The 23,314-nt window shown below is 42.3% G+C and overlaps 1 protein-coding gene across 16 annotated transcripts in view; it reads left to right on the top strand.

Moving 5' to 3' along the window:
* LOC123759049 (trinucleotide repeat containing adaptor protein gawky) overlaps positions 1–23,314 on the top strand; it is a 98,869-nt gene that overhangs the window by 12,608 nt on the left and 62,947 nt on the right. For 15 of the 16 annotated variants that reach the window (XR_006772974.2, XM_045743817.2, XM_045743816.2 and 12 more), the window contains 5 exons: positions 2,211–2,285; positions 4,415–4,530; positions 10,526–10,648; positions 13,525–15,896; positions 16,000–16,207. Coding sequence is in view for 15 of the 16 variants with exons in the window: in XM_045743808.2 (XP_045599764.1) it covers positions 2,211–2,285; positions 4,415–4,530; positions 10,526–10,648; positions 13,525–15,896; positions 16,000–16,207 (2,894 nt within the window). In the remaining variant the exon portion in view is untranslated. The remainder of the gene's footprint in view (positions 1–2,210; positions 2,286–4,414; positions 4,531–10,525; positions 10,649–13,524; positions 15,897–15,999; positions 16,208–23,314) is intronic. The other variant, XM_045743813.2, reaches the window with a different exon arrangement.

Genomic DNA, 23,314 nt, shown 5'->3' with positions numbered 1-23,314 from the left:
ACCTAATTCATCTAAATAAACCTACAAAACTATGTTCAAGTTATTACTTACCCTTGTTGATGAATGCTGTAGGCATATGGAAGATGGTGAGGAGGGGGGAGGAGGAGAGGTGTGGTGGATATGGATGACACTATGACACAATGACACTATGGATACCACTTCTTTTTCTAAATTTTTCAAAACATCCCCTGCTTGCCTTAAAGTCTATCGTATCTGCACTCGTTCCTGGGGTTTTCTTTACAAGGTCTTCGTGCAATACCCTGACTTTCTCACAAATGATGGCCCCTGAAACACTTATCACCCGCTAACTCCTTGTTGTGTATCCAAATTAATAACAACTTTTCAACTTTTTCAAGTATTTGTGGTCTTTGTTTCGTGATTGTTCTTACGCCTTTTGCCACTTTAGCACTCATAATGTCCTTTTTTCTTGCTAAGTATAGTGCATATCGTTGACGTGGCTTTGTTGTACTGCCTACAAAGTTCAACAACACACGTACCATTTTCATGCTTCCGAATGATCTCTTGTTTTTCCTCTATTGTCATCCTCACATGTGCTCTCTTGCCTTGATCCCTACAACTGGCTTCCTTGGGACCCATGGTGAGATATATAATAACAACTCTTATGGTCAAATGACCAAAAATCCAACAAAACACTGAAAATCCGGGTGAAGAATTGACGTGGGATAGTCACTGGGCGTGAAGCACTGGTAAACTGAGGGGTGAGGGGCGACGATCGCCGTACCACCACGTGCTAGTTCGGCCTGTACGCGTATCAACAAACTCGGATTCTGAGGTAACCCTCACCTTCCGAGGCACATTTTCCGAGGAAATCCTGCTCGTATTCCGAAAAACTCGTATACAGGGACACTCGTATTCCGAGGTGCCACTATATAAAAGTAAAGTATAAAAGTATAAAAGTAAAATATGTATGTGTGTGTGCATATACTGTACATGTGTATATATAACTTGTATACCTGGTTGATGGGGTTCTGGAAGTTCTTTACTCCCCAAGTCTGGCCTCGGACCAGGCTTGACTTGTGAGAGCTTGGCCCAACAGGATGTTGCTTGGAGTGGCCTGCAGGCCCATCTCAAAACCTGTTGAAAACATGGCCCCTTAGCCTATCCTCATACCTTAACCTGGAGCATACCTGAAGAGGGTTTCGTGAGTTCTTCTACTCCCTGAGCCTGGTCTGAGGCCAGGCTCGTCTTGTGATAACTTGGTCCAATAGGCTATTGCCTGGAGCATCCTGCAGGCCCACATGTTCACTTCAGCATGGTTGGTCCGGCACTTCTTGCAAGAACCTGTCCAAGTGCCTCTTGAATACATCCACCTTTCCACCAATATTTGTAATGCTTGTTGGTAGGGTGTTGAACAGCCGTGGACCCCTCCCTGGTGTTAAGACATTGCTCTCCGATTGTGCCTATGGCACCTCTACTTCTCACTGGTTCTATTCTGCATTTCCTTCTGTACCTTTCGCTCCAGTATGTTATTCTACTGTGCAAATTTGGGACCTGGTCCTTAAAAGGGCTAACCCCTTTCAGCTCTGCACTAACTAATCTTGTTGCAAACCTCAGTACAATACAGTACTTTTTCAAATATTCCTGTAGTTGTCTTTATCTTGTAGTGTAGATATCTCCTGGTCCATTGTCTCCCTTTCTCATCTTCATTATCTTAAATTTGCATGTATTGAATTGTAGCAACCATTTTTCTTCTCCTCTAGGACTTTGTAAAGGTCTTGTAACTTGCTAATGTTTTCATCAGCTTTTACATTTCTCATTAGCTTTGCATTTTCTGCAAACATTGACATATGAGCTCTGTCCCTCGGGTAGGTCATTGACATAATTTAGGAACTGTTAGCGGAAGAGTTTGGAACTGTATTTTAATTAAGACTAGTGTTTGAGTATCAATGGTTAATTCATTAAAATTTTAATGAAAAATATAAATATAGGCCAAAGTTTAATCGTGTTAAATATTGACCACGAAGCTGTCTTAGCTATGTTCAGTATAATTGATACATTTGCCACCTCAGTGTTATAAAAAGGAAGAGTTCTTAGTTGCACTCAAACATTTGATTGTTTATAAGTTACATATATGTAACTTAGGGAAGAAGATGGTATGCTTTTCTTGAATAACTAAAGGTTTCGGCTAATAATTATTATTGTAGTTATCACTAATAATTTATTAATGTAATTTAATTATATTTTTTCAGATAATTCCAAACCCATATGTGATCCAAACCCTCTTCTTTCGTGCCAAGATGTCCTATCTGTACCAAGTTCAGGAGGTGAGTGTTGGGAAGCATTGTTTGACAAGGTGACTCCAAAAATCTGTTAGGTACTTCATATCCTAAGTCTATTATTTGTATTTGACCAAGATCAAAATACTGTATTTTGTTTGATACCAGTGGTTAACAAATGGGTAGGTGGGGCAGGATAATAGTGAACAGTTTTAGTGGGCATTTTATACACTTTCATCAACATGTATAATAACAGCTAAGTGCATCTTATAGCTTCATTTTGTTAACTGGTATTTATTACTGCACTGTATTACTGTATTAATTTATTAACTGGCAAGTAATTAACGTATTAATTACACATAATTACTTATGTGTTATTGATAAGTGTAGTTATAGGATGACAGCTACACTCGTGGTGTCCTGTCTTTCCAGAACTCTCTCATAGGATGGTTTGAAACTACTGAGGGTTTTTGCATCCACCACCTTCTCACGTGTTCCAGTCATCTATTCCTCTGTTTGCAGAAGTGAACTTTCTAATTTTTTTTTTTGGCAGCTCTGTTTTAGTAGTTTAAATCTATGACCTCTTGTTCTTGGAAGTTCCAGGTGTCATGAATGTAAATTAATAAATTTTGCCTCTTCCTGGGTTATATTGGGGTTATATTGCACTTCTTCCTTCCTCCCAGGTCCCCGTGGCGGAGGCCCGGGAGGCCCTTAGTACATACCTTTTGCTCAACATAGTTGAGTTCATTAATTCTTCCCCTTATTGGATGCATTATGAGGTTCTGGAGTCAACTGCCCTTTTTACTTTGAGCTTGACTGTAACTGCACGCTTGACTGATGGAAGTTTCTTGTGTGTTGCAGGATTGTATATTTTTTATTCTTTTGAGGGTCTCAATGAGTGCATCGTTGCTCCTTCCCTTTCCTGTGATGTGGGTCTTGTTCAGCTACATGCTCAGGCTCCTCTTCTGTCGGCTGCCTTGGTTACTGACGACCTTCTTGTCCGCTCTCACTTGGCTTCTGTTGTGCATTTCTTGAGCCTCCTAGAGCTTCATTCTGATTGGCTCTTGGAGGATGTTGGTATGCCCGATGAGGTTCCTTGTGCAGGGGTCTTGACCTCTGCTGCTTTGGCATTGGCAACCCTCCTTAAGCTGTATGCTCCGATCATTCAGGAGGCAGTTTCATGTTTTTCACCTGTCTCGCGTGTCAGTTTGTTGTTGTTGTTTCAGATTTAGCTAATCAAAATGAAGTGTCCATGTAGCACGGGCTATGGTGAGCCCGTAAAAACCCGTGTCAGCAAGCCGTGCTGGTTCAGTCTTTGGGCTAAACATGGGCCATGGCTCTCACTTCTTTACCTTTTTTGTCTATTGTTCTTCTCGCCTTTCTTGGCAATTTGGTTAGTCCAGGGTGTTGTCTTCTGTTGGTCGAGGTGGATCCTCTGTGGTGCCAGTAGCTGGGTTAGATGTAATCCCCAAGCCTTGTCGTTTTTGTCTGGTTGGCACCATTATCGCTCTGCTTGAAAAGCTAGCTCTCGGGGTTCATGCTGGCCCTTATGTAGGTCACCCCCCTTGTGGAGCAGTGGGGAAGAAGCTAGCTCGGTTTACCGGCTCTTGGTCCCACGACTTCGGGTTGTTTCTTGCGGCCTGCAGTGAAGTTTGTTGGTCCTGCCTTTTTTTGGGTGGGGGGGGGGGGGGCTTGGGGCAGGCCTCCTCTCCTTGGCTATGTTGAGTCTTCTCAGAGTGGGTGGCTTCGGGTTCAGTATATAGTACATTGTACATATACCGGCGTACAACAGAATAAAAAAAAAGTAAAAATCACTATTGAATTTGGACAAACCAGAATAAATTTTTGTATTTGTGAAGACAAACTAAACTAACCTAACCTACCCTTCCAAGGCCTAATACACACTATCTGAGGCCTAATATAGTACATGTGGGTGTGTGTGATATACTTGGCCTAGGAACCTTTAAATTTTTTAGCTTCATTTTTTTTTTTACTATGAAGTGAATAGTACCAAATTTTACTAATTGCTTAGTATGTCAATGTTTTTACTATGGTGTACATAGTTAAAAAAAGTATCATCTAAACAGGAGGATGGGTTGTATTTCTAAGCGACATGTAATATTTTCTCATACAGTATATTCTGGCAGTTAGTTATTGGATATATTTTTACTTTTCAGATCTTAGGTTCTATGCATTGTCAGCCAAAGAGTGTGTAGACGACTGCTTGGTCAGTCCACTCGGTGTTTCTTCTTCAGGGAGCTCGGATTCAGAGGCCTTCTCTCTCATAGTCAAGGTGAGTTAGCCTGTGGTAGGAAACAAATGGAGTTTCTTGGTGTTCACTGATGGGATTTTTTGGCATCCTGGACAAGGTTTTCTTTGTGGTTTTTATACTAGCTTGATAGTTCTTCTACCCACCTGCTTGCCTTTATCCCTGTTTGATTGTCTTCCTTACCCACCCACTGGTCTTTCATACCCACCCACTTGCCTTCCTTACCCACCCACTGGTCTTTCTTACCCACCCACTGGTCTTTCATACCCACCCACTTGCCTTCCTTACCCACCCACTTGCCTTCCTTACCCACCCACTGGTCTTTCTTACCCACCCACTGGTCTTTCTTACCCACCCGCTGGTCTTTCTTACCCACCCGCTGGTCTTTCTTACCCACCCGCTGGTCTTTCTTACCCACCCGCTGGTCTTTCTTACCCACCCGCTGGTCTTTCTTACCCACCCGCTGGTCTTTCTTACCCACCCGCTGGTCTTTCTTACCCACCCGCTGGCCTTTCTTACCCACCCACTGGCCTTTCTTACCCACCCACTGGCCTTTCTTACCCACCCACTGGCCTTTCTTACCCACCCACTGGCCTTTCTTACCCACCCACTGGCCTTTCTTACCCACCCACTGGCCTTTCTTACCCACCCACTGGCCTTTCTTACCCACCCACTGGCCTTTCTTACCCACCCACTGGCCTTTCTTACCCACCCACTGGCCTTTCTTACCCACCCACTGGCCTTTCTTACCCACCCACTGGCCTTTCTTACCCACCCACTGGCCTTTCTTACCCACCCACTGACCTTTCTTACCCACCCACTGGCCTTTCTACCTGTTTCATATATCTAACAATCTGTATTTTTTTATCTTTCAAAAATTTGTTGCCAAACCATAAATTATGAATACTATTTAGTACCATTTTCTAAATATCCATTGGGCAGCCACCCAGGAAGCCTCAGACCAGGCAACCAGACTTTAAAAATGCTGAAAGTCAACTGTAGAGTACACTTAATGTCTCCCAAACTATATATGATCTGACATGTTTTAAAATTACTTTTGATAACTTTCCTATAATTATTGGTGGCACTTATTATGAGGCCATAATGGGAAACATCTTAAAAAATTTGTGCATTAATTCATTTGCCAAAAACCAGCGTTGAATGTAATTAAATGTCAATTTCTGGGTGAGCCCCGGTGGCTTCCTGTAGTTAACATTCCTGATGTGTGTATTGCCTAACAGGTGCCATCAGTTGCAGAGTTCTCTGGCCTACTGGGGGTAGACTAGTCAGGGTTCTGGCCCCCCCTCAGAGATGCAGGAAGCAGTGGCTTCTATTTTGTATATGCCACCACCAGGAAAGGCACCTAGAAAGTCAGCAAGGCAAAACAGACCACAGCTGGCTACTTCCTATGCCTGAAGACTTGAAAATGGCCATAGAACTTCCCCCAAAAGGAGGTAAAGAAAGAACTGAAAATGTTTTGATCCAGCTCTCACTAGATTACTCCACCACACCCTCTCGTTTGGGAGAAAGGTGGGCTGTCTGTTACTCCAAGGCCACAAGCCAGTCAGTTCAACAAATGGCGTGAAGCACCCGAATCCCTGGATGGAGGGCGGGTGTCTGGGAGCCACTGGGGCTTGCCCAAAAATTGGGGTTTCATTAAATTCAATGCTGGGATTTCTGGTACTGTGAGGCCCCCTGTGGCACTCTGCAGCTATCTACCCACAAAGAAGAGGAGAGGGATGTACTAGAGAGGAGGAAGCACTGCCGATATCAGAACGAAGAAAAGATGGTCAGCATAGAAGCCGATCCAGAGATACACAGGCTCTGAGGTTCAAGAGCAATAACCCAACAACTGGCAGCCAAAATCACGGCTAACTACCCAAACCCCCCGTGCATGAACAACAGTCCAGGGCATAGCAGCATGACAACCGAGAGTGTGACTGATGGGCAAATATCACGGGCACGAGGACAGACTGCAGGTCAGTGGGACTGAACAACACTGTGGATGACTCGAGAAGGATGAACCTTGGAACAGGGACCCAGAGAGACTGGAAAACCCCCGAAGGCATCCACCAATGATACAGCAAAGTATGAAGACAGTGACGAAGAACCTCCACAAGACACAAAACAGGATGTACCCCTGGCCAGAACAAGGAAACGAGAACTAAGGGACCATTTTGGAAACCAAATGACCCTCGCTGAGCTAGGAGCAGCAGCAGGCCGGGACCGAAGAACCCAACCGCCTGGACCAAAAGAGCAAAACTACCGGCACTGAAGGAAAGCATGAAGCACCCCTGCACGGTAGCTGAAAGTCATGGCGACCTAGAAGAGTCGAAAGAAAAGAAACCCGGACCAAAGGAAACAGGAAACTGAGCAGAAGAGACAAAAGGGAGCACCCAGTCTAGAGACCAGACTGGCTCTGGCAGCACAAGAGCAAGCTAGAGGTGAAACGAAGTATGAAACAACTTTCAAAATAAAGTCGAGACAATGTCGACCCCCTATGCAAGCTGCAGAGGCTCCGCCAGCATTGTATGATTTGAGGCAACAGTATCAGTAGAAGATGCCAACCAAAAAGTACAACAAAAGGAAGAGGGGGAAACAACCTTCAAGAACCACACACTGATGCCTTGACGAACCCTACAGGCACGACACTTTGTAAATACGTGATCAACTCGGGAGGGACGATACCCCTGCATTAAAAGGATAAGTGCGAAGAGTAGAGAAGGAGGTCGACTTAGCAAGGCAAGGCTGGCCAATCCTTCGGAGGAGGTGAGGCAGTGGAAAGAATGCCGAATTCAAGCACCCAACAAGCAGTGCTTTAAACCACGGCTGGGTTTGCCACCAAGAAGCCAGAAGGAGCACCCATCCTCAGTAGGAATCCAACCTCTCCAGATCCCAGAGTAACAGCCAGACTGGGGAAAAGAGGTACAGAAACTCCCACCTTGCCTAGTCCTGCCAAAAGGCATCCACCACAAGAGCCTCAAGTGGTGCTGTGTAAGGGAAAACACTGGGACCAAGCCGAACACAGAGATCAGAGACTTGGCGATCAAACGTCTCGCACAGACTGAGGAGGGAGGCGACAGTGACAGTCCACTCCTTCGAGATGGGATGGAACAGGTGTTACAAATGCACACAACTCCTGGCCCATGCACACAGAATATTGTATGGCAAAATAACCAAGGCAAAAACCCAGGAAAAGAGCTCGGGCCATAGTGACATGGCTGCCTGACACGTCAGAGGAGAGCTGGCCGGCTTGTGGCCTAGAAGCCATGAACGTGTCACCACCACCATCCCCTAAATGAGAGTAGGTGGTAAATGAGTGTGAGCTGGATCAAAATATTTTCAGTTGTTTATCTAATTTGGGAGAGTTCAATGGCTGTTTTCAAGTCTGCAGGTATAGGAAGTAGCCAACTGTGGTCGTTTTCTCACTGACTTTCTGGGGGCTTTCCCTATTGGTGGCATATACAAAATAGATGCTACTGCTCCCTGAGTGTCTGTGAGGGGGGACCAGGTACTGGCACGTGGTCCCTGGTAGGCCCTAGAACTTTGCAACTGATGGCACCTGTTTGGCAATGCAGTACTCGCACGTTCCAACCCGGAAAATGGTTGCTTGGGTGCTCCTGTGGATGAAGGAGTACCTAAGTAATAGGAAGCAGTGTATTATTGTGAGGGGTGAGGTCTCAGGATGGCATGATGTCACTAGCCGTGTTCCACAAGGTTCTGTGCTCAGACCTATCTTGTTTTTGATGTATGTAACTGATCTTCCAGAGGGTATAGACTAATTCCTGTCAATGTTTGCTGATAATGCTAAAATTATGAGAAAATTAAGACGGGAAAACAGTATGTGGCTTCAAGATGACCTGGACATCTGAAAGAATGGCCCAACAAATGGCATGGAAGTGTGGATGACAATTTATATAGCTATTAGAATTTAATTTGATGCAAATGCAAAGTAATGAATATAGGGGTAGGGAGCAGGAGACTGGATATATGATACCATTTGGGAGATGAAATCCTTCAAGAATCTGGGAGGGAGAAAGACCTAGGAGTTGATAACTCACCAGATCTGTTCCTTGAAACCCATGTAAAGAGGATATCATCAGTGGCATATGCTAGGTTAGCCAACATAATAACTGCCTTTAGGATCTTGTGCAAGGAATCATTCAGGTCTTTATATACCACATATACCACAACCCACCGGGCTGTGGTGGGTATGTGGGCCTGCGGGCTGCTCCTAGCAACAGTGTGGTGGGCCAGGCTTGGGGAGTAGAACTACTCCCAGAACCCCATCAAGCAGGTATATCAGACCAATTCTATGGCATGCAGCCCCAGCATGGAGCCTGTATCTAGTAAAACACAAGATTAAATTGGAGAAGGCTCAATGGTATGCCACCAGACTGATACCCGAGTTGAAGGATATGAGCTACGAGGAGAGACTACAGGAACTGAACCTCACATCGCTGGAAGAAAGAAGAGTTAGAGGAGACATGATCACATACAAGATTATCAGAGGAATTGATAGGGTACATAAAGACAGTTTATTTAACACAAGGGGTACATGCACAAGGGGGGGACAAATAGAAGCAAGTGTTCAGATGAGCCATACATACATTAGAAGGAACTTTTTTAGTGTCAGACTAGTTATGAAATAGAATGCACGATAGACAGTGATGTGGTAGAGGCAGACTTCATACGCTGCTTCAAATGTAGATATGATAGAGCCCAATAGGCTCGGGAATCTGTATACCAGTGATTGATGGTCGAGAGGTGGGAACGAAGAGCTGAAGCTCAACCCCCGCAAGCGCAACTAGGTCAGTACAACTAGGCGAGTCCACATCGGAGATGTTAGCTATAGGGAGCCACAAGGAGCTCCCCCCAAAATGATATTCTTGCCATAATAACTTATTTGGTGTTATTGTTCTGCTGTGTCCATAGGTAATCCTTGCAGGGGCCCAAGGTACTTATTATTATTTTTATTGAGAAAATCATTCTGAGAAATGAGGGGGATTCGAACCCTCACTTGGGTACTTCCAAGCTGCGCACTCTGGACCACAACATGGTACAAGTTATGCAACCTGAGATCCCACTGAATCCACAGGACATCTGGAGGCCCCTATTTTTGCTGTCAAAGTACTGTTGTCGAACCTTAATAGGTGCGACTAATTGGGACTTGACCAGTCCAGGTTTTAATACAACCCCCCATGCCTTCTGGTATGGGTAATGGAGTTCTTCCATTACCTATACCATAGTACATGGGGGAGGGGCGGTTGTTTGTAAAACCTGCACTTGCTTCAGTAGGGGCCTCCAGATGTCCTGTGGATTCAGTGAGTTTTTGGCTGCATGTTAGTCTCTAGGAGGAATTGTTTGGCATGTGGTGGTGGTGGCGGCAGCCAGCTGTGATCACTGCCAGCTGCTTTTCTCTTGGAACCTTTAATTTACACAAAATCAACCCATCCTCACTATTTATATCATAGTGTGAGAAATAACTTAAATACAGTTTTCTGATACTAAGAGCTTGTAAAAACAGTACAGTATAAGTGAGGGTAGTGTTGGTCACTACCTTCAATAGCTATATAATATTTTCAATCCCATTTTACACCAAATAAGCAAGAGTATACTTATTTGGTGGTATGCTTGAGATTCTCTCAACATGCTTACCTTGCACCTCGATTTATTTAACTGTATTTTGCCAAAGTGGACATCCTCTAGCATGCATTAGTTTGATAAACTGGGTTGCACCGTATTTATGTAAATTTGGTATAATGTTGGGATACCTTCCTCGATTGGTTCTAATTGAAACTTATCTAGCTGCTTCAGTGAACACAATATTTGAAGCTTTAAGCTCAGCTGGTGATGCAAAGTTTCTGTGTACAGTACTGTATTTTCTTTAAAAGTTTTGATTATTGCAGTTCAGTACCATATCTGAAACTTGAATATTCTGGGGCAATAGCACATGCAAATTAGTTGATAATTTGATGTACTTATTTGTTCAGTTTATTTATGCTGTATTTGTTTCTAGTGTTGTGTAGGTGGTGAGTTGTGCACCAGAATGGACAGCCACTGTGAAGCACACCAGGCCAATGCGGTCACAAACTTGCCAAATCCTGAGTTTCCTACCAACAAAGTGCCTGATACCTCTACAGTAAGTTGTACTGTATATAGCATTCAGTTCAATATTTAGCATAATTGTACAGAGGTTCTGGCTAGTTAAGATTTATTTTAAGGTTTTATTAGTTTCCAAGTACAGTAATGCTCTTATCTGTTACCGAGTTTTCAGCTAATGAAGTGCAAGAAACTCGTATAATAAATTCCTAAGAAATGATTTATTTTTGTATCTCTAATTCCCATTAATTAAATACAGCCATGTGTCAATTAAGTGGCTTCTCTGCTTTACTGTCTTTAAAGTCAAGCTCCCATTTAATGTTGTTTTAATTGTTTTGCAAGGCAAAGAAGCTTTCATACTGGCATTATTTTTGCTGTCAAAGTACTGTTGTCGAACCTTAATATGTGCGACTAATTGGGACTTGACCTCTTCAACAAAATAATGGTTTCTGGGCTGGCCCTCAGTAGCTCCCCGGTGCATTGATTCTGGCACCAGACACACCCATGACACTACCAGGCCTCTGGACCTGTGCAGGCCTACCCAGCACCAAGACCAGAAATTGGTGTACTCATGGAGGTGAGAGAAAAGATGAAAAGAAGGGAAGCAGTAGTTTGCCAGATGTCAACATACCATGTGCCAGTATCCAAGTGCATCACCAGATGGCAGCTCAGGCCTTCCAAGAGTTCAGCTTGCAGACTAGACTTAGCTTGTGAGCCTGGTTGTGTTCTTTAGGATTTTGTTGTCCTGCAGGTTGGGTGGTGGGTGGCATGCTTAGTATTTCTGTTACACTTCATCATTGTGTTTATGCTCTCCATTATACATATTCTTGGATGATTAATTAGCCAACTTTGTGACTGTGTAGCTTGTATTTTGTTTCCCCACCAGAGCAGTCTTCTCCACTGGGTTTAAGTATCCACTTTTTCAAGGGCTTCTATTATTAGTTTCCCTGGTGTCTGGTTAGGGCTTCGGACTTGGTCTATAAACCAGACCTGTTATTGGAAGTTGTAGGTATGCCTTTCCATCTTTATGGAATTCCACTCTGTTAATGCATAAAGGTTCATTCAGTTTAAATCCATGGCACTATGTATCTTTCTCATTTATACTTGCCAGGATTTGGCATCACAACCCTAATGTCTTGTGCATTTGGACATTTATTAATGTCTTACAGCCAGTCCGCATTAAGTCCCGGTGGCACTTTTGGCACACACAGTATATAATAACATAGTATTACGATTATGTGTTATTTATTTTTTTCCTTTTGGTGGTTGTTTGCAACCTTGATTTAGACTGCAGCTTTCAGGGATGCGAGTCAGTGTTTCTGACTTGCTCTCTCTGCCGAGTTCGAGGATTTTTTCAGTGACAGATTTACTTTATTTGTTGCTGGACATCTAATTATCTAAGTGTAGTTCCAGGATGAGAGCTGTGCTTGTAGTGTCCTGTCTTCTGAGTAGTCTTTGTTGTGTGGTGCTCTGAAACAACTGATGGTTTTGGCCTTACTTCAATACACACAGAAATCATAGTAGCATTATATATTAAATGAACAAATCCACAAGTGCCGTGATGAGGGTTCGAACCTATGCACAGGATGTTCCCAGCTGTGCCACAACATGGTAAAAGAATTGCATCCTGGAGTGCTACTGCCCTCACTATGATCCCAAATCTCACTGCTAGTGAGAGTGTAGCACTCATTCGAATCGGTTTACGAGCTTTGCCTCGATTTGCGAGCTTGTTGATACATGTATGGGTCGACCGAGTGCGTGATTCCTGGTGGCAAGGGCGACCGCGATTCAGTTTACCAGTGGCTCTTGCTTAGTAATGATCATGCTTGAATTCTTTGTAAAGAATTTAATTTTTTTCTGCTTTCTGAACATAAAGTAAATATTATATATCATGCAAGGGGTTCTTCAACAATTAAGACGTAGTGTGCAGTATGGGAAGAAATGCAAAATTTTGTTGAAATAACTCGCCCAAATCAAGCTGCAGTAGGCCGTTGCCTTAACCTTTTTAATGACACTGTGATGCCTCACTACAGAAAGTGTCAAAACATAGGGAAAAACAAGTCTCTATGGAAAGGTTCTTAGTGAGAAAACCAAGCAGTGAGCCACAACCAGGTCCTAGTGGTATGCAGGCAAAACATAGGAGAGAGAGAGAGTACTCCAAAGAAGTTATCACTGCCGGATGTTATAATGGAATGGGACTCCTTCCAAACACTAACACCTCTCCTCCTCCCACTCTCCTCATTGTCTTCCATACGCCAATAAGTCATCAATAAAGGTAAGCTATAACTTGAACATATTATAGTACAAAACATTTGTGTAATATGTATGAAATCTATTTTGAAGATAATATTTTTGGGAGTGTGGAACGAATTACTTCAATTTGCATTATTTCTTATGGAAAAATTTGTTTTGGATTGCGAATTTTCGGTTTATGAGCCATCTCTGGGAACGAATTTAATTCGTAAACGCAAGTACAACTGTACCTCTACGATGGGCTAGTTTTGACTTCGTCATCAGAGTTGTCTGTTAGTCAGGGATTGCCTGTAATTTATTGGGAGTTTTACTCGATTACGAGACTGATCTCGGATCCTCGTGCTCCTCTTTCCTTTAAGCACCAGATTTTGGTCCTGGTGTTTGGTAGGCCTATGAAAGTCCAGAGGCTTGGTAGATTTTATGGCTGTTTCCATTTCGCCAAAACTGATCCACCAAGGAAACTGAAGCTGCCTAGAGATGGATGTTTCATTACATTCACCATTATTTTTGGTATCTTGCTATTGTGGAGCAAAATCATGTGGAAGCAGTTTCACTGGTTCCACATTATTTTTAATGAAATTGTACATAATTATTGTCTGTCTTATGATTAGTAATGGTACCTTGATTTTAATATTTTTCTTTAATTTGCTTATCTCTCAACAGGATGTGGAGACCTTTGGCATGGTGTGTGAAGCACAAAGTAAAAGGGATGTGGACCACAGATGTAGCAGCAGCCAGAGCATTTTAAGTGCTGATGACAGTGCCAGTATGGCAGCTAATGAAATAAGCAGCACGCCAGTATCAGCAGCTGGCCGTGAGTCCCCAGTAACAGATGGTGAGGCGGATGGGGTTGGAGCTGACCCATACTTGCCTTGCCAATCTGTTGAATCTTCTTCTGTGATATTCAGCTCCACGCCGTTATGTGGTCACATCTCCGTTGCCGGTGCTCGCGTCAGCAGCAGAGATGAGGAGCCCAAGGGCACCATGGGGCCCAGCCGTCCGTCCTCGACCACTGCCCCTGGGTCCCCTGGGCTGGGGGGGTCCCCTGGGGAGACACTTGTGACCCCCTCTGGCCAGCAAGGTGTTGTGACAGTTAGAGCAGCATCAAGCCATTGTTGTGTAGTTGGGGCTGAGGCTTCCTGTACCACATGTTCGCTGCACAACACCTCTCAGCCAACTCAGAAGTCATCACCAGCTGTAGCACACACACCTGCACAGGCCAGTCTCAACATTCCTGGCTCAATGGCCAACAATAATGCCAATAGCCAACTCCAGGGTAGCAACCCTAGCTTTAACCAGGAGGTAAAGCAGGCTACAGCCAGCTTACTCCTAATAAGTGCAACCTGCAACCAATACGCTTCATTTCCTACTTCATCAAAATTCCAGGCTGCAGGCAAGCCTGGAAAATTTGGTTTTGCTTCCTTCCCCCATGGCTTTATTAAAGTTAATAAGTGGGGCATTCCACGTGGCTTGGGTCTCGTAGGCGGGGGGGAAAGTGCAGCCAATGGGTGGGGAGGATCAGCCCCTCAAACAGCTGGGTGGGGTAGCTCTGGTGCCAACCAGTCCGGTTCACAGAGCCAGTGGGGTGGAGGTCCCAGTCGGGGTGGAGGGGCTCCCAACACATCACCTGCCCAGGGAGGTAACCTCAAACCAGCACAGCAATCTAGTGGTCCTGCCCAGCAGCCCAGTTCTCCAGCAGGCCAGCAGAACACACAGACTGGAGGAACTGGAGGGCAGCAGGGACCAACAGGAGTCAGTCAGCAGCAGACTCAGCAAGGTACCAGTGGACAAGGAGGCAATAGTAATAACACTTGGGCACAAGCTGCAGGGAAAGGTCTTCCAGCTGGTAGTGGGTCAGGAGATGCTCAAAAACGTCACATGGAGCAGCAACTGCAGAGTATCAGGGAAGCATTGCTCAGCAGTGAAGGTTGGGGTGGAGAAAATGTGAACCAGGATACCTCGTGGGATCTTCCAGGATCGCCAGAACCTGGTAAAGATTCAAGTGCACCCCATTTTAAACTTAATGTTAACAACGGATGTGACCTATGGGAAAACAATTTGCGAAATGGTGGGGCTGCACCCCCTAAAGCTCAGCAAGCTCCGTGGGGTCACACCCCAGCCACGAACTATGGGGGTACATGGGGAGAAGATGACGATGCCACAGACTCTTCTAATGTTTGGACTGGTGTCCCACCCAATAATCCACAGTGGGGAGCTAACACACCTAGTGCTCCTAACATGTGGGGTGGTGGTGCACCTCCAAAGAAAAATATTGATTGGAGTGGTAGCGGTGGCGGTGGTGGGGGCGGCGGTGGCGGGGGTGGTGGCGGTGGCGGCGGCAGCAGCAGCGGTGGTGGCGGCGGCAGTGGTGGTGGTGGAAGTGGTGGCAGCGGATGGGGAGAACATGGACCACAAAGATCTGGAATTGAAAATCCTCCCAGTGAATGGGGACCTGGGGGCCCTCACAAACCTGGACCTCATGTTGCGCATACTGGTCCACACACAGGCCCTCACACTAGTCCCCACAGTGGTCCACATGGTGGTCCCCATAGTGGCCCTCATACAGGTCCACATGCAGGGCCTCACACAGGCCCACACAATGGCCCACATGGTGGACCCCACAATGGCCCTCATGGTGGACCTCATGGTGCACCCCACAGTGGGCCACATGGTGGTCCTCATAATGGACCTCATGGTGGCCCTCACAGTGGTCCTCATGGTAGTCTTACTCATGGAGTTCCTCCTGGTGGTCCAGGAGGTCCAGCACAATGGAATGGTCCTAAAGACATTAAGCCAGGTGGACCAAGTGGCCCTAGTGGATGGGAGGAGCCTTCACCACCCTCACAACGACGAGATGATGGCACAGCTGTGTGGGGCAATCCACAGCAACAAGCTAATGTCTCACGGTGGAAGGATATGCCTACTCCTAACATGATGGGAAGGCCTGGAATTCCAGGGCCACAGCCGGGACGTATGCCAGGACCACCAGTTCCATCAGGAATAAAACCAGATCAGCGAATGTGGGGACAGCATGGGTGAGTGACTACCATCCTTGTGTGGCTTTTGAATTGTTTATGAATAATTTTTTATGATAAAAATGATCTTAACTTTTTTTAAAATAAAAACGTTTTGCTTCAGGAGAAATGGCAGCTGGAGTGACGCCCCTCACGATACGGGTAGTGGCATGTGGGGGGAGGATCCCAAATCAGCTGGTTGGGGAGAACAACCAATTACATCACCATCGTCATGGGGCACAAAACCGAAGACCCCAACAGGAGGTCCTGGCGGTCCTGTTGGTTGGGGTGAATCTGAAATGGAACTTCAAGGCTGGGGACACCAAAACAAGGTAAGACTCTTAACTGTGTAAAGGAGAGTAATGCCACTTGGACTAGCTGAGGCTGAGACTTTAGGATCTCAGCTGTGCAGTTATTTTCAGGTCTGTTGAGTAGTGTGTAGGTGTGTTTGGATGTTACTTGCATTTAAGGTTAGAAACTCACTCCATTAACTTGGGTTTGTCTATAATGGCTGGTACCTGTAAATAATGGAACAATAAATACTAACTGTCTACCAAAGTTATTCAATAGTGGACTTCTTGTAGGCAGGCGAGTAAGTGCACAAGTAGAGTTCAGGAATGTTCATCACAGCTGTAATGTGTTTATCTTGCAAAGATTCATCAAAATCACAACTGAGAAAACAATTGAATGTTCTTCTTGGGTGAATAATGAAAGATGCTAAAATCTAAATTGATCTTCATAGGCACTAGTTGTCTTTAGGCAACAAATGACACATATCTTCATGCATTCTAACACTCGGACTACATTTGTTGGGGTGTTCAGACTGTGAGAGTGAAAGATTAACGAGGCAAAAGGATTTCAGTTTATATTTGCAGTCATCTGTTATGGCTTGAAATCTGAAAAAGCAATGAATCACATGTCTGAAATTCAATGAAATTTATAATACATTCTTAGAGAAATATATTTAATTATTTCTCATCTTATAATTCTAGTATATTGAATATCAGGATAAATATCATAAATACACTGTTTACATAAGTGTTTTAACAAGCACCTTCATTAATTCCACAGACACTTGATTTATTATTTCATTTACTGCCTTACATCATTAAAATCACACACAGTTGTGCTTATGGTCGATGACAAAGGTCAGCTTGATGAAGCAATATCATGCTAAACCTTCAAACTATGGTTGGAAATTATTTAAATAGGTGAAATCTTTGTGTGTTAGCCTGTATATTCCATTATTCCTCAAATCTTGACTCATATTTAAAAGAAAAATTACTATGTAATAAGTCAACAGTACAGTAATTTTTTGTTTTATGGGCTCGAGTAAATATCGAGGCGTGGTAGTGTTTAACGAGAAGAGATTAAGTAAGGTTATCAATTGGTAAAGGCTAGGAACTACATGTATTCTTAAAATACCTGGGCTGTTAAGCATTTAGGTTGCAAATAATTTTTAAATTGGTTAAACTTGAATAAAGTCTCTTTCCTTGTTTAAATTGTAGTTGTGTTCAAATTATTCTTGTCTACATAAAAATGTAAAATTTAATTAGAACCTTTATTATAAATAATAAGTTTAGTATTTTTTAGCTGTATGTTATATAAAGTTCAGTGGAGTAAACAATTGCTTAGTAATAATAATGATAATTTGGAACCTGTCATAATTAAGGTGGTAATATTCTGCTGGGTGTAATTTTAGGTTTGTGCTTGACTATGTTAACACGGGAGTTTATCATAAGTTGATGTGTAATTGCCTATGTGTAATTACAGGATGAGAGCTACACTCGTGGTGTTCCGTTTTCCCATAACGTTGTCGTATAATGCTTTGAAACTACTGTACTGATGGTCTTGGCCGCCTCCACCTTCACTTAACTTGTTCCAACTGTCTACCACTCATGTTTGCAAAAATGAATTTCTTATTTCTTTGGCAGCTTTGTTAAGTTAGCTTAAATCTATGACCTCTTATTCTTGAAGTACCAGGCCTCAGAAATTATTCCTTATCAATTTTGTCGATTCCAATACTATTTTGTACATAGTGATCACATCACCTTTTTTTTTTTTTTTTTTTTTTTTCTCTCTGCCGTTTAGCTTTAGAACATTCAATGCCTCTAAGCTCTCCTTGTAGCTCTTGTTGTACAGTTCCCAAAGTCATATGCAGTAGTTGCATGTCTTTGCACCTTATCCAGTTTGTTGATGTACTGCTCAAGATACGGACACCATACAACCGGTGCATATTCCAACTTTGGTCTTTAAATGTATTTAGGTCTTTGTATTTTAAAAGAATTCTGAAATTGGAAAGCATAGCATAGGCTCCTTGCACAATGTTCTCTATGTGGTTCTCAGGTGATGGTTTTGTCTAGAACCACCCCCTAGATCTCATTCCTTATCAGAATTCTTTAAAGTTTTTTTCACATAATTTTAGATTGTGTGGGGTCTATTTTCTCCTATTCCACATTCCATGTCAATTTTGTCTGGTTCTCTGGCCCTCTTAAAATTTCTGTTGAACCAATCCTGTTTTCTAGTTCTGCATCTCTGTTTTCATATATAAATCATTTTGTGCCTAAATCATATACTGTATATCACAAAATTGATCATACATCTCATTATTTCCTTGCTTAACAACAAATCCTTCAAATCACAATAATTAAATAACTTTCTAAAAGTATCCCATAATGAAATCAAGTTTTCCACCATTTCCTTTTCGTCATTTTCTTCTGCATTATAATGCATTGCATATTTGATTTCCAAAAAGACATAATCATTCTTACTCAATGGAGAAAAGTACTGAATACCAAATTTTTCTTCTTTCCTGGCAAATACGAAATCCAGCATTGATGGATTGATGATTGATGAATCAATAGCAAAACCTCAACCTTTGCTAACCTTCCAAGAAAACCTCCTTTCCCTATTTTTTCCTCAGTGAAACTCCTTGAAATTTTCATATGTTGTTTTGATTGTCCAGGTCTCATGACTGCCATTTACAGTATGTTTACAGTATTTTAATTCTCGTCTGCTTCCATTTGGTAAACCTTACTTTAACTTTTCCTAGATTTGTATACTGTATCTGTTTTTCAATAATTCATTTTTCTACACCTTCTATTACTGATCTCAGTATATTTATGGTATCTGGGACACCACTTGTGCACCATATTTATGGTAGCTGGGACACCACTTGTGCACCTCTCTCCAATACTACCAACTGGATGATGATGATATAATCCTGGAGCTCTATACTGTGTTGTCATCATCATGAGTGTGAGTCAAATTACCGTGTGTGTGTGTTTGTAATTACCCAAGTGTTGTTACAGGATAAAAACTATGCTCATGGTGGCTCATCTTCCCAGCATATGTGTGCGTGTGCGTCTGCAACACACATTCATGAGCTGGTATACTGAGGGATGATAGGATCATCTCTAGTGCTAAAGTGTTTTTAATAATTGTCTCGGTATACAACTTTCATCATCACTTGGAAGCTGAGTGGAAACAAATTTTATAATTAGACAATTGAAAGGTTAAATGAAATTGAATTGATCAAACTTTCCAATTATTGAGGGAATAAGTCACAGTAATGTGACTGAAAATTAACCCATCCCACTCATAGGACGAGACTTTAAAAAGGTACAGGATGGGCCAAAACATCACCATTTCCTTTCTTTTCATGTGTGGGATTTGAATGTTATTTATTTATTCATCATTATCTTCATACCAGAACTAAAAGTTACAAGTTATAGTAGTGACCTGGGGGTTGAGTCTGGCCCCAGGCCGGGCTCAGGGAGTAGAACTCCCGAAACCCCCTCCAGGCATGCTCCAGGCATCTTAAAAATGTGAGACTTGCGTCCTCAAAGATGAGAGGACTCCGAAGATACAAAATGCAATATAAATGAAAATAAATCAAATACCACATGTTCAAAGACAACGTTAGTGATTGATATACAGTATACGAACAAATAAGACAAATTTAAAAATAAATTCACATTAACAATCTATGGGAAATACCTGAGGGATACACTATATTGACAGTAGAGCAAGATTGGAATGGGCATTAAAGTGACAGATGAACACTGTTACAATAGCATCCATTGAAAAATTATGGAAAATCTTTAAAAAAATCATTTGTGTGTGTATGTGGCAAGTAGTAGATAAGTTGGATTTGATTTGTTTGATTTTATTGCATTTATAAACTTTCCAATATCCTCAAAATATATTTGTTTGATTTAGCTAAAATTTGAAAGTTAACAGACTAGATTATAGCCCAATTCAAGAGAATGTACTCTAATGAATGAATTTAATTCTAATTTTTAAATTAGGAAATGTACATTAAATATTTTTAACATGGTTAGAGCAAGTAAATATATATACAGTACTGTTTTTGCTCCTACCACACTTTAATAGGCAGTGGGAAATGGTTCTGGCTAACCTGGGTATTGTTCACAAGCACTTAACTCCTGTGGTGCATTGGCCCTCTTGAAGTTGTGCACTACGTAAAATGTCGTAATTTTTCAGGATAACAGTAATTCTTACTTCACAGTATTTCTCGATAAAATCATGCTTGCTTTGACGTCACTTAAGTCTGTTTGCTTTTGCATTGTTTATTTAGTAATAGTATTGTTTATCTAGTAATTTATTGAGTAATATTTAGTACCTTTTGACTTGTGACAGTTTTAAATAGTGTTAACTAGTTTGGTGCCTACTTTTGATAATTAATTTAGCATATAACGATGTTTGGAAAGATTCTTTGTCTAAAATTTTTCCAATGTAAAAACTTAATAAAAGTATATAAATTTAATTTGAGGATCATAGCAGTAAAGAAATTTAGATAACTATGGACAGATCTGATAACTTTGATTCTGTATTCCATTCATCTGGGCTCTAGGAGACTCGAACTGCAGACCCCGCGCGTGTGATTCCCAAGCTCTATCGACCGAGCTGTTGAGTAGTCTTAATAAGGAAAGTTTCCAGAAGCAGCAACCTGCTGCCAAACTGAAATTTTTTTTAGTTTCCCCTGATTACTACTGAAGCTTGAGGTTACCTTGAGGTGCTTCCGGGGCTTAGTGTCCCCGCGGCCCGGTCGTCGACCAGGCCACCTGGTCGCAGGACTGGTCAACCAGGCTGGTGGACGCAGCTACTCATAGCCTGACATATGAATCACCGCCATATAAATTTATATCCACGTCATAAATTGTTGTAATTTTAAAGAATTAAATTTTGTGTCATACTGTACCTTTAAAATAGGAGGCAAATATGTTTTAATATCTCTAGGAATATATACTACAGGAATATAAGGAATGTGTCTGCCATTTAGAATGAACTTAAGAATCCCATAAAAACTTTCAAGAGGTTAACCATAATTATGAAAAAAGGTCAAGAAGAATCTAATTTCTAAGTCAAAGGAGAATCAGTCTGAACATAATAAATATCTTTAATTAAAGTTCTTAAAGCATTCTTTTAAACATTGCTCAAACTTTAAAACATGACACAAACTTCAAACCCAGATCACTAAAGGTTGACTTTCTATAAACATTTACAGCAAAACCAGTACAGTATTAACGTTAGAAACTAATATATTCAGAACAGGTTATTTCCTATCAACATCATTTTCAGACATGGGTTTTGTTAAGATGTTTAGAGTTCATGTATTATCTATTCTGTATAACAAACACACTGGAACAACAAAATGGTATCCTTACCTTGAGTTGGATTCAAGGATCAATGTCCCTTATATATAAACAAAAATCAAAATAAATAAAATGTAAAGTTGCCTACAGGCTGTAATGGCACCACCAGCACCCAGCCCCAGACTATAATGCTACACAAGCCACTGATAAATGGTATCATCCATATCCTCATGCTTAGAAGGTTTCAATATTTTTGTCACCTTTTTTTTTTTTTTTTTTTTTTTTTTTTTTTTTTTTACCACCACCATTGCGTCCCTTTGACTCTAATCATGAGCTGCGTCCTTTGCTTTATGTCGGAAAAGTACAGTACTTGTACTAATGCAATAGTCCAGTGCCAGCTGTTTGCCTTCCCAGCTATAATTACGTTTCTCTAGTATCTCTGGCTTCTTATCCATGGTAAGGTAGTTCCATTTTCCACGTCTAGTGTACGTATTCGTACCACTTGAGCCGTATGACATGGCTTCAACTCCCAAATAAGTTCCCATGGCTTCAACTTACTATCAAGAAAAGCTATTATAAATCCTTAAGTAATTAGAAGTTATACTGCACTCGCATACAGAAAACACATGGTTGTTAGTGCCCTGATGGTATGGTTGGATGCCTCTTGAAAAATATCATACAGTATGAAGAAACTTTTGTATAAGTTGTTACAGTAAAAGATTTCTGAAATATGATTGCTTTACAGCATTTTGAGTAAGATTTTGAAATAAAACGAAATCTTAGCAAAAACAGGAAAAAATATGAATAATACATGAGCTGACAGCTTAAATTTTACAGCATCCCTCTCCTTAAATGTCTCTTTCATGCTTGCTGCTTGGCAAGCACCACCCAATTCAGTCAATCCCAGGCCCTAGTGAGTCAGAAATATCCTGCCAGAGGCCAAAACCTGGCTCCTCTATAGAGGTGCAAGGAGGAGGGAAGTGTAAATCATTCTAATCAGGAAAGGCCAACAGAAAGGGAATGGGGAGCAGGTCAAAACAGACTATAATTAGGTAAACAAACCATAGAAAATGGAATAGTGAAACCTTGAGATTCATGAACCATTTTGTAGTGAAGCAGTTTTAAAAATGTGCACCAGGGAATGTGCACCTCGCTCTTTGAACCACCAAATATATACCCTTCTTCTCTTGCCTTGGTTCCAAGGATCAATCTTTGTTAGTTTTCCTCTGTTTACTGGTGCCGAGTCTGCCACTGTTGCTCTGGCCTCGGTATTTTTTCTCGGGTGTTCTTTTGCCTTGGTGGCAGTTTGTTGCATGTTTGTATGTGTGGGCCAGAAGTTTAGTGCACTTGGAGCTGCATGTGTTCAAGGTTCCCTTCTCTGGGTGCTCGCTAGTGCTTCTCTTGCAGTCCCAGGGGTTTCTTCCCTGGAGTGTTCAGTTGACACTCAACCGAACACAAGCAAAGGGACCTTCAGAGGCCTTGCTTGTTTGTGGTGACCTTTGCTTTGGGGTAAGTGTGGGGTTCTTAGCTTCTGTCTTTTCCGTAGTTGGAGTGTCTTGGCTGATAGGGTGCATTGGGTTTCAAGTGAGCTGCATTTCGGCACTGAGGTAGGTTTTCCCAGCCATCTTAGTTAGGATGAGTTAATTTACACAGCACTTTTTAAGAATACCAGCATAGTATCGCAGTGCCAGGGTGTCCTGTTATTGTGTATACATCATACACAAATGGCAGGAATGACCATTTTGGTATTGCTGCTGTCCAAGGGTTAATATATAAATTCCATGGCTCCCTGCTCCTCAGTGAGAAGACCAGGTAGGCCAG

Source organism: Procambarus clarkii, chromosome 15 (assembly GCF_040958095.1).
Source record: "Procambarus clarkii isolate CNS0578487 chromosome 15, FALCON_Pclarkii_2.0, whole genome shotgun sequence".
NCBI classification, from domain to species: Eukaryota; Metazoa; Arthropoda; class Malacostraca; order Decapoda; family Cambaridae; genus Procambarus; species Procambarus clarkii.
This window is presented reverse-complemented; position numbering and strand designations above follow the sequence as displayed.